The 13,026-nt window shown below is 37.5% G+C and overlaps 1 protein-coding gene across 1 annotated transcript; it reads right to left on the bottom strand.

Moving 5' to 3' along the window:
- Positions 1-588: 588 nt before the first annotated feature.
- Positions 589-12,093, bottom strand: ube2d2 (ubiquitin-conjugating enzyme E2D 2 (UBC4/5 homolog, yeast)). The gene is made up of 7 exons (XM_044040362.1): positions 11,801-12,093; positions 9,548-9,611; positions 5,607-5,638; positions 5,244-5,321; positions 4,959-5,064; positions 4,173-4,266; positions 589-1,848 (listed from the first exon to the last, which is right to left on the bottom strand). Exons 1-7 carry the CDS (start codon positions 11,822-11,824, stop codon positions 1,803-1,805), a joined length of 444 nt encoding a protein of 147 aa, XP_043896297.1. The 5' UTR covers positions 11,825-12,093; the 3' UTR covers positions 589-1,802.
- Positions 12,094-13,026: the final 933 nt, after the last annotated feature.

Here is a 13,026-nt window from a genome sequence, read left to right on the forward strand (position 1 = left end):
TTATACCATATATCAACCAAAAGTCTTTCTATGTATGTGACATACATGTTCCATAGCTCCTGAAAAATATAAATGATAAATTGTTCATATGAGCATTTAAACTCTATAACTTCAATAATACTTGGAGTGATCAAGTAATATAGCCCATTCAAAACTCTTATTGGTTAGTCGGTGGTCATTCTCAATGCCATGAGATGCTATCCCATTAGGGTTTTTGTGAATTTGGAAGAAACACCTGAATGCCCCATTACCCTTTCAAAGGGGTTTTGCACCCAGTAAATGCAATAACGAACCAAACAAACATTCTAGACTTAATGTGATACATTCATTCTAACAAAGTAGCTCTGCACTGCTCATTGATGCACAAACACAGAATCACTGTCTTCACATGTAATGGACTTCAAATGAAGGTACATTACTGCTCCACCAGAGGGCACCCTGAGTGTTGATTTGTGAACTAAAGGCTTGTGGACTTAAGGTTAAACTTATAATTGTCATGGTTAATGTGACCTGACTTCATGTCCCTTTCTTTTACCCCCGAATGTCCTCTAAAAGGACCTGAAAATGAGTCAACACATGAGTCAATGGTTTTTATTACACAGTTTAATCAACACAAAGCTCAATGAGCCTCTCAGGTAATTCAATATACAGAGGTTTTGTGCAAGAAGAGTGGGTTCTCCTCGCACCCAGAGCCCAAGCCAGTCCCATATCCTTTTAAGATGTTAGCTTCTAATTCAACAATAGCAAAAGAAAAAAAGAAAAAAAGAAAAAAAAAGCAACCTAAAGAGTTATGGGGTGGGGAATAAAACACAGGTTAAACTAAGAAAAATGAATTGCTTAAATACCTGGTCCTGACCCTCCACTTTGTAAATAAAGAATAGGTGGTGGTGACATGGGGTTATAGTTGTGCGTGCATATGTGTGTGTGTGTGTGTGTGTGCACAAAGGGGTCAACTTGGGTAAGGTGGTTTGAGGCTGGGGGGAGACACAGGAGGTGTGGGTTGGGAATAAATTCAAGTCCTTTCCAACAAAAGACCAGTAAAGGCCATTTCAAATAGCCTACAATGTTTTAAAGTATTTATTGTATAAAATACAGAGTGCCCTTCGGCTCGCGTGCTAAAACTGCTTTCCTGAATTGTCACCTCAACGGATGGGTATTACAATGACAACAAAACAAGAAAGGGAGCAGAGTGTAAAAATCCCTCCATATTATTGTCCCCCTTCCCCTTTAAAAAACAAACAAACACAGAAGGTAAATAAAGAAAAAGGTCCCCTCAAAGTTTTACAGATACTCAAAGGAATGCTTTTAGTGATTTAACGTCTGGGGAGGGTGGGTGAGGATGCGGGTATGTAGGGAACAGGAGGAAGTCTGGGGGGGTTGGAACAACAGCCCAACCTGCATTGAGACAAAATGTAACGGAATAGCAAAGTTAAGAGATGAGGTTAGAGGTCACAAGGATGGGAGGTTTAAATAAGAAGTAGGCAGAGATGGATGTTACCATTGCAAGTGGACAATATGTACACTGGAGGGTGGGCAGGTGAGCTGAGAGGCGAGGGGGGGAGGGGGGCTAGAGTAAAACAGTGAGGGAGGAAGAGACTGTGGGGAGTTGGGGCAGAGGGCGTTTTACAGGTACTCTGGTGAAGGGGAGGCGTGGCTCAAAGTAATGCACTCCAATGAAAACCAACATGATCTTGTTTTTAACTTTTCATTTGTTTGTATGGTTTTTTTGTTTGTTTTCTCTTTACATCTGAAGCTCCCCTAACCTTGTCGTAGAGGTGGTTGGCCATGTTTCTACTCCAACACTACATTGCATACTTTTGTGTCCATTCCCGAGCTATTTTGTTGTATCTGTGGACAAACAGACAGACAGAGAAAGGGAACGGTTAGTTGTTAAGCCTTATAAAACAAACATTGTAGGATTTTGGAACATGTGTTTAACCAGCCGGGCTTTTATTAGGGCTGATTTAAATGTAATCAAAATCACAATATTTCTTCAAGCCACAATGTGGGTCAGATGACTAATTCAGATAAAATATTGTCAAAACATCGCAGCATCTTTCTCACAGATCTGCACAAATATCACACAGTAATCATGTTATTCAAATGAAGATTAGAATAATTATGTAGGAATTATGGTGATTATACTGGTGATTATATCAATTAGATATTTATATAAAATATTTTTTTTTATTAGCTTCCAACATCAGACTAGGGGAACAAGCCAATTTTCTGTTGATCTGCTCTATTTTTGCCAACGATGGACCACTTCTGGGGCAACACTACAATTCATGTAGAAGTTAGCCACCAATAACATCATCTTAACATACGACTTAAAGAGAGAGAGAGAGATAAGAAACATCATCACTCAGGGTTATGGTTGTTTTTTCTGCCTCTGACTTGTTTTGTTTCCGGTACATCTGTGAAATCAAAAGTAATGCATGGGTGACAAAGGGGTAAAACAAAAGAAAAAAAAAGAGAAACAGAACAAAAAAAAAACACTAAAAGGTTAGACCAACCACTGTAATGGAATTTAATGGGTTTAAAAAGTCTGTTATATTGTTGTAGTGTCTACAAATAAAGATGTAAATATACTGTTTAACTGCAGTGGGTCAGAGGACTACAGCTGAGGAGGTGGTCTCTTCTCTTGTGTTCACAAGCTCATGAAAGTGGCTAAATAGCTTCTCAAACCACTGCTGAAAGTGTTTTTGTGATCCAGTATGACAGTAGTAGTTACCGTTACCTCCATTACTTAACCTGACAGCAGCAACACAGAGCCCAGCAGGCAAAGACTCTACAGGAGAACACAATTCTGCGCGACTATTTCAGCTGGTTATTTTTTTATAATTTTGATGTTATTGTCACCGTAGCAACTACCAAAAAAAACACTGCTGTCACCCCATCAGCAATCAAAGCAATTGAGGTTTTTAAAGGTTTGCATAACAAAACCAACATAACAGTCATTCCCACTGTAGTGGTTATGAAAACATATATATGGTAATCATACCAAAATATTATAACAATAACAAAATAAAGGTAAAAACAGCCCATGTAAAAGAAAACACAAGCTGGGCTTTTCCGATTATTAGTTATTCTAAATAGAACATGATGACACAAATAACTGAAAATCCCTGACAGTGCAGTGTGGGCAGGCAGCCTGTCACTAAAGTGGACAGATAACAGACACTGCACATAACATAAAGGAAAACACCAGCTGACTGCTACAATGTTTGAGGCACTTCCTTCCTTAAAGCCTTTGTAATGGCATGCTGCTGTTGATGAAGGCCAAGGTGTGCACTTCAACATGTTCCAGGCAAAAATGTTGCTCTTTTTATTTTTCTACTCCCAACTAAGGTTAAAAAAAACACACACACTGCAGTAAGGGAGTAGCAGCACTGGTTCAAGGCCAGATTGATTATTGACACAAAGTATTGTTGTTAGAATTTTTTCAGACAGAGATTAAAACATTTCATAACACAGCATTCAGTAGAGTAGGATGGAACAAACACTCCATGAACGGAAAATCAACATGAGGAAGATTCAGTCAAGGCAAACATCATAATAAAATATCTAATAATATTTGGCCCGAAACATATGTCCATCAACCTGATCGGGGATCGATACAGCTCTCTTTATTTCCATCACCTATGGATGAGAACACACACCCCAACTACACAGATATGTCCCTGGAACACAAGAGATATTTATGAGCCAGATTACAGAGTGCTGCGGTTTCTTTGTCCACCACATGTCTCTCCACAAAACCAGTGGCTGGCTATCAGAGAGAGAGGAGTCTGCCTAATGTAAGCACTCAGACTGTCCCTCTTAAGGACAATCACTGTCATATGACGAGGAAACCTTACAAGCACCCTCTGCTGGATCCTATGGGGTACGACTTAAAATGGTCTATGAGACTGCAGCATGGATTTTTGAACAGGCCATTACAGCCCGAACGTGAACTTTACACCCCATGTTCAAACTATTACCAAATTTCGATTAAAAAGGAACAGCTCTATTCAATACATCAGCCTTGACTGTGCTCTGCAGACATATGACGATATAGGATCCATGCTTGTTACATTCTTATGCTCACCAATAGCTAGTTTTTTAATTCAACGGGATTCAATGGGATCTCAGGCTCCCACAGGCATGGTGCCTGAGAACAAATCACTTACTTGTCCCTGTCCGTCTTGTAGATGCGAGCGATCTCGGGTACTAAGGGGTCATCTGGGTTGGGGTCACACAGCAGAGAGCAGATGGACAGGAGGACTGGAATGGACACATTAAGAGTCACTCACCATTTTCATTCAGATGACTAAAATTATGACTGTAGGTCACAGCTATACATCTGTCACACACACTAACAGGACACTGCATTTATAAGTCATCGCTGATGAAAAGAGCTAAAACTGACATTTACACAATTGGTACTACAACTCCTCTGAAAGGATTGTGTACCATTTGTAGGAAGTTGTATTTACAGGAAAATCAATGTGCTTCCCCTCTTCACTTACACCCTTAACATGTGGTTTACAAAGGCAGAAGTTTCAATCATTAACCTTTCTTATGTCACAGACACCGTCATATTTTGTTGTGCAACGTGATCAGGTGTCACCTTCTATATTCTTCCTGTTGCTCTTGTTTGTTTGCTTCCACTGATCACCTGATCTTGTCCTCTCAGTCAAAGTAAATTCAAAATCTAAATTTTATCAACAACTTCATTTAAAATCCAAATGAGGAAAAAGCAGCAGAGATGGATCAAATTAAACAGGCTGACTGTATAGGTCCGGATAATACGATGTAAACCAGTTGCTGAAAATACAGCTGGAGATGGGTGGTTACACAGAGACAAATGAAACCTTTAGTGAGGGCATAAATCGAAAATGTATGAGTAAGTATTGTCGGGCGACACCTGTCAAAACTGTCGAGAAATAGAGTATAAATTAGGCTTGAATGCCTACCTTTGGAGATGGTGAGCGCTGGAGACCACTGTGATCGCAGGATGTCAAGACAAATGCTGCCGTTGCTGTTGATATTTGGATGGTAGATTCTTGTGGTAAACGCAACCTGAAAACACAGAAAAAAATGTGGAGGGTAAGAAAGAGAAGCAGATGAAAGGAACTACAGGAAACTGAATAACATAAAGCTGCAGCATGTTGAAACGCTCAGTGTCTCCCTCCAATTTTATATTTATTTATAATGTATGCTGCTACTTTGTACACTATGTGTAGCTACGTCAAACTTACCTTTGGCGGTTTGAAGGGGTAGTCTGTGGGGAAGTGTATAGTCAAGAAGAAAACCCCACCCTGGTAAGGACTGTCATTCTAAGGCCGGGAAAAAGTAATCGGTTACTTATTTATGTTCATGACAAGGAGAACATAAATAGAATATAAAATGAAACACTAGGGCTTCAAATGTTAGCAGACTATACATTAGACATTCTATCTGAATAAACCCAATGAAGCAAGCAGTAAGTTCAGTTAACATTAGCAAATCTGATTCAGCCCTGGTTAAGCACCTATTAAAGAGCAACGTATTACCAATGAAAAAACAAGCAAACAAACAAACAAAGATGCGACTGATGAGGCTATAACCAAGTTATTACTTACAGGTCCCATTATTGTGGCTTGCCAGTGAAACACTGAAAAATACACCAGATAAAAAGGTTATGAAACACCTAAAATATGATATGTCATAAAATTAAGTTTGCAAAGCTGAGAAACCTTAAGAAGCAACTGATGACAAATATTGTTTGAAACAACAGTTAATTCACAATAACGTTCAGAAAATGCTCTTCATGGACACTACTGAAAGGTAGTGATAGGTAGATAAGGTGTGATAAAACGCGTTTTGCTACTTTCAACCAGTAGAATTTGATTGAGGAGTATGTATACATGATCAGATTCAAGCTTCCTGTGGAGATCAAGTGGTTTATGTGATGTCGGATGGCAGGAAGTGATGTCAACAGAGGCCTCCAATGCTACCAATTTTTCCCCATGGTGCTGTTTTCGTGTCAAAACATGCCTGTATACAGTACGGGCAAGACTGACGACCTGGTTCCCATTTTACACAAGTTCTTAACAATCAAATTATAATGCCTTATATTTGAGCAAGAATTATCTAAAATATGGATATAATATCATCCAAATATCCTCTTGTATACATACACATGAACAGCATGTATATATCTACAAGCTCGGACTTGATAAACACAAAGCAAGATTTGTACTTTTTTTATGTGTCAAAATGCCAAATTGTACACAAATACTTTAATTTTCTCTATTAGGTACAAAGTCCTGATGATCCATTAACATGTATGTACATGCGTTTATGTCACAAACATAAAACATGAGATATTGTGTGGTGTTGGTCTCTTTTGAAAACAAGGTGTTGCAGACATGATAAGCATTGGCCCATCCCCTTTGTTGAAAGCTGTACATTATTGTACCCTGTGTTCATTCACTGAAATGGTTATAAGTTGAACCATACACAAAATTACACCAACAAGTGGAAAATCATCAGTTTCTCTATCACATGACAGTATTTATTTGGACAACGATACAATTAGATCTGCAACTAACGATTAATCGTTTGGTCCATAAAATGTCAGATAACTTTGATCAGTGTTTGTCAAACCAGGAAATGATGATGTTCTCGAATGTCTTGTTTTGTCCACAAACCAAAATGATTCAGTTCTGATGATGATGAATGATTTCTTAGTTGTAAGGAGCAAAAAAATTAAGAAAATATTCACATTTAAGAAGCTAAAACAATCATAAATCTTGTTTTAATAAATGATAGAAGGTTCAAAAAGATAATCGATTAATAGAGTAATTGTTTCAGCTCTAGATACAATTGCAATATGAATCCAGAAGTGAAATCTTTTATATATATAATCCAAAATGGCAGCTCATTTCATGTGATTAAGTGGACTATCATGCACTACCCTGTTTTAAAATCTCACAACTGTCACCACACTGAAGTGACCACAATCAATGTAATACAGGATGTTGATATCATTATCATCACTGTGTGAACTGTCCACTATTATGACAATTGATTAATTGAAGTATTGGTTCTGTGATATGAGCTTCCTAAATGTGAATACATTTGCTGCTTTCTTTGCTTCTCTAAACATAATATATTTGGTTTGTGGAGAGAACTCCAGGAAATCCATTACTTTGAGGTATGGGAAACTCCTTTTTTTTGCAATTTTCTGACATTTTATGGACCAAACAAATGAGAAAGTAACAAAAAAACAAACAAAAATAATAATTACTTGTAGCTGTAATTGTATCAATGTCACAAGCAGAACTTGTCTGTGTTAATCAAGTGCAAAGTGTTTATTCTGACAACAGGTGAGTGCTGACTGTGCTGACCGAAATCTGTTACGTTTGCTTCTCTTAATATCAGCAAGTTAGTTTCTTCAGTGAAAATAACTGACTCACAGTGGTGACAAGAAAATCATGGGCTCAAACGTTTGGATTAAGTTCGAACACTTAACAAAAAAATACACCAATGAACAGTAATGTACCTGTCTGTATTTAAACAAACATTGACTCATTAGTGGTTTGCTGAGGATTAATAGAGCAGAAGAGTCTTAAAATAGCCACTAACAACACTGAGATCCCAAACACAAACAAGTTTAAAAACTGTAAAAACACTTAGCACTGCAGATAAATGGTGTTTTAACCAACGGATATGAATGAGAAAATGATGCAAAGATCAATCTTCCTGTTAATTGGTTTTAATTAGAACGAATAAACAAGTGCTGCAGAACATTTATTTTTTGGCTTAAAGCCTTTAAATCCTGATACAGACAATCGTGGTGGCAGATGGGCTAGAAAAATTGAGTTATATATCCCCTAAGTTCAGTTACAGGATATATTAATCTTTCACTGTAATGCAATCAAACACAGCACCAGGATTAAACACAGAAACCAAGAACTTTCCAGCAGAGAGCCAACAAAATTATCATCACAAGGTTCCCAAAGGTGGTATTTATTTTAGGGCAATAGTTCTGAACCTCATTAGACTGTCCTGGTGCTTGTGACACTGTGTTATACTGTGCTTACATGTAATAAAGAATAGTACTCAACAAATGCATTGTTGCTTATACATACAAAGTAATGTATAAAACACACTAGTGCTGCAACATTGATTAACCAATGAATTCTTTGAATATTATTTTCTTCATTAACAAAAAGCTACTTCATTACATTACATTGTCATTTAGCAGACGCTTTTATCCAAAGCGACTTACAATGGAATTAAGTACAGTCAGCGATTTCACTTCAATGTGAATATGTTCCATTTTGTTGTTCCTCTAAGAGAGTAAACTAAATAGTATTTGCTTTGCTATTTGTGAAATGGACAAATTAAGAAATTAGGGTTTGGAAAACTGTACTTTTAACCATTTTGTTCTCAAACAAATTGAGTAAAATAACTGGCAGATTCCTCTAAAATAATTATTAGTTGCATCCATAATACACACAAGTCTCTAATAACTTGCATGGTCAGCGGCACCTACATATCTTTATTGGCCTAAATTATTCACCGTAAGCCTGCTTCATAAGAATGTTAATACAATCATCTCCAATATTTATAGTTACGACGGAGGGGTGATAGGCTGTATAGTATGTCACCTTTGAATATCAGGTAGAAATATTAATGAATGATAATGCCTACTATCATGCATAACTCTTATCACATGATTGAATAAAACAGTTCACCTTAGCACACATATACCAGCCTAACTGATAATTACATGACCAGTGCTGAAGCGTTGTTGTGTGCCATCCCTACTTTCTACACCAAGCAATTTTAAAGGTTCCTAAACATGAACTGATTTTTTTTTTTTTTTATAAAGTCAATTATTTGTCAACACACAATGCCAAGTATTGATGCTAATCTCTCATTTTAAAACCATGCGCTTGTTTTGATGGTATTAAAATTATGCCAAGATGCTACAAATGTGATAAATGTATCAAGAAAAATCTATTCATATTAATATTACTGCAGGTATTGATAGTCGCTTTGTATCGCTGTGGTGCTTTACCTGACAATGTTACAAGTTAAGTTTTATTTCTTCAGAACTATATATAGTATGTGTTTGACTTGATTATTATTATTATCATGCATTGGAATTCATTTAGTTAAGATTAAATATCAGAGAGCAGATTTACTTCTCTATTACATTAAAAAGGAATAAAATTCTCGTTATTATTTTCTCGTCATTTTCATTGAAACAGTCCAGGACAGGAATTTCCTGTACCTGACTGAGAAGACAGAAATAAAAGAAAAAACACAGAGGACTTCCTTAATTTAGTAAAACATTTCACTCCACTCATTAAGCCACATGTTTAGTTGACACCTTCACCATGATTGTTTTTCGCACAATTTATATCAAACCGAAGGGGTAGTCAATCATACATTTAATTTAATTTAATTACATTTAATAAACACATTTGTGTAATTGTAAATGCTCTGTCAAATAAACACATATTTAGTCAATTTTTTAGAGGACAGTCATGTTCTGATGTTCACTTACTGTCATCTCCTACTGGTCCTGCAGAACACTGGGCTGGTGGGTCCCGTGCCAAGTCATTCAATTCCTGACACAAACAAATGACAAGTCAATTGATAGGCCCTGCAGTATGGTATAGTATTTTCAATATTTCAAAATACATTAGGGATGACACAACTAATTGATTAACCGATGAATAATTGACTGTTTCATTAATTGCAATAATAACTTTGATGATCGTTTGAGGTTTTTTTTGGTAAAAATTAAAAAAATTTTTTATTAAACGTTCAGTGCATAACATTAGGTCTATGCACTGGAAACTGACTGTACTGACCATAGGTATGTTTATATAAATGTATAATCACTTTGTAATAAAAATCTAAACAAAAAGAATTTGGTTTTCATAGCCTTACAATAAGCTTTTCATATGTACTCAAGGTGAGGGCCTTGCTTTATAGAGTGTGCCATCTTGTGCCGCTACGTTTCCAGAGCAGCCTGAATGGACAAACCAACCAGAGCATACTTTTCGCATTTAAAAGCAAAAGAAAAATTTAAAGCTACTACACAAATGACATCCTTTCACATAAATGCAAGTCGTTGCTGTTTCCTGACTTTTGTGGAAAAGGAGAGCGGGGGAATAGATGTCACTAAAACACTGGATCTTTATATACAGAAATGTTCTGGTTTATTTGGTCGTCAGTAAACATAAACAGAATGTATGGACCAAATAGTTGTTAATAGCAGCCCTAATATCACCCAAATAATAAAATCCATGTGTTAAGTTGGAATGGCAACAAACACCAACCAACATACCTGCAAAATGAATAATGTGATTGAAACCTCATTAATAAAGATAATAATGATTTTAAAATACCATTCTACATTACTCTGTAAACAACCCCTTAAAGCAGGTGCAATTACTGTTCTCAAATATCACTGCATCAACTGACAACCACATAACTGGTTACTAAAATAACCACTATTATATACAGCAAAGGTTGTATTCAATCCAAAGACACTACATCGTCTGGTGACCTGAAAGTAAGGTAGATACTGTTGCGGTGGGAATGTTAGCAGAAAATGCTAAGTGCTCAAGACAAGACAAGACAACAGCACGATGTGTCGAACTGTATGCTGGTGCAACCGCCTGACACATGCAACAGTGACTGGAGAAATAGCACCGACACAAAGCACATTAATCTAACAAACAAATTAACAATAAGCTGTAGCTTCTGCTTGCTGTCAGCAACATGACATAAAAGGCGAGCAACGCGTGGGGCCCGTTTGTACCACAGCGACAAAATGCTAACATTATTAAAAGGGTTACCTCTATTATTGCTCTTTAGTCTTGAAGACCGTACACAATGATGTTGTCAAATAAATACTAGAACAACACGTCTATTATGTCACAGCTAGTTTAAACACACGGTTTGTGCACTGCGAAAGGACTGTGATGTTGCAAATGATAACACATAGACACAGCCGTGTGTTCATGCCGTGTCAATACTAAATCCATAACATTAACAACATCCATATAGACAAGCAGAAAGATGAGAAATTAAACGACAAGTCGTTGATAAACCTAGCGCAAGTGTCCACCTTGACGTCAAAGCTAACGTTAGCTTGCATACTAGCTGGTTAACTTATCTGTCAAATCAAGGAGCGAGTTGGGTTATAACTTAATAGCTGTAATACACAATGTTAGTTGCGTGTGGTGTCGTGTCGTGTTTGAGACTCATACTTGAAGAGAGAGTCGTAAACATGACGTGTTTGTGCTCGCTTTATTGTAAATATAGACTACTAATGTAGTTATTAGCAAGCTTCTATAGAACAAGTAGCTACCCGAGTTAGCCAGCCACCGGGGCAGATAACGTTAGGCAGAACAGCCAACACCACTAATATCACTTAATCGCGGCAGTTACGATCATTTACATTTCTCATCACATCCAGTGTTTATAAACATATAGCGGGGTAACCCGTGTGGCGTAAATTAATAACCGCTAACATAACGGTAATATGCAAGTCAACGGATGACTTGGGCCGTTTATAACGGCTCTGGAGAACACAGAAAAGCGGCGCATTGCTGCTCTCACTGTCGTCACTTGCTATTCACAGACCGTTAGCTGGCAGACGAAACCTCTCCTGATTATTAAAGACAATATCGTTGAAGTGTTCACAGTCTACTAAACCCACCAGATTAGCATTATATAACCAACAATTGTGTTAAAACCCCCAACGAAACTGCGAAATCCCGGGCCTCGTCGTTCATTTCCTTACCTTGTGAATTCTTTTCAGAGCCATTGTTGTGCTAGCGCTTCTGTCAGGGGGAAACGTGCGATTAAAATGGCGATTGGTATCACTGTCCGTCGGTAAGACTACGACTTCGTGATCATAGAACACGTTGCTGTGTATTCAGTTTACTGGTCACTACAAGAGGGAACCACCGAAAAGGTTTCAAGGCGAAAGTGAAAGATAGAGGTGGTAGAACCGCGGTCCTTCCTCCTACTGCAGCGGCTACCAAATCACTGCGGCCTGTGCTCTTCCAACAGCATCAGCCAGCACCGACAACCAGCACACTCCGGATCCAGTCCAATTATTCACAATAAAAGCTCCGTTCAGTAAAGACATGAGGATTAGGTCCTCGGGAACATCACTGGTTTGGGTCAAACTGGGACATCTATAGAACATGTGATTCCGATCAGAGAATTGTTAATGATGAGACTGAAATAAAATAATAATAAATAAATGCATTCATTATGTGTGTCAAATAATCCAATCACATAATAAATATAAACATATATTTTAGATCTTAGACGCAGGGAGTACAAAATCACCCGCGTATACAAATACAGACAATATAACTTCTTATCCTTGCAGTAGAGTACAGTATTTTGCTAAAAAGTCAGAGAAAACATTCAGCATATTCTATTGGTTTCTCGTGGTTCCTAATGTTTGTTTGTTTTTCAAATGGTATTCTATTGGATTTTACAGCAAATTATTTACCAAATCGCAAAGGTTACAAATTATTTTTCAAATGTATTGAAATAAATAATTTGTAACCTTTGCGATTTGGTAAATAATTTGTTTTAAATTGCGATTTATTTCTGGTTATTGGTCAGTGATAATGCAAATACATTTTTAATCAATTGGGTAAACTGACAATTATTTTTTTTTATTATGAAAGTCTGCTACCAAAACCGGACATTTTATTGTCAGAGCCTGCGATCTGTCCCCCCTATATACTACCGCTGAAGCCCTTCGCCATGCGCGCGCACATGCAGTGTACTGCTGCAACTGGCAACATTGTGGTTCCGTGCACGCGGCGGCGCGGCTCTGTTTACATGGCCGGACAGAGCCGAAATGTCCTCCGTGTGCGAACTGAGTATTAGCTAACCTCATAGGTTAGCTATGTTAAAGATGATTTACTGTCACCGATACGGCGTCGTTTGTGTATTTACAGTCAGCGGGAGGTTTTCAGTTTGTCGCTGACAGACAAACTGTCG

This window comes from Solea senegalensis, linkage group LG12, assembly GCF_019176455.1.
Source record: "Solea senegalensis isolate Sse05_10M linkage group LG12, IFAPA_SoseM_1, whole genome shotgun sequence".
In the NCBI taxonomy this organism is placed as follows: Eukaryota; Metazoa; Chordata; class Actinopteri; order Pleuronectiformes; family Soleidae; genus Solea; species Solea senegalensis.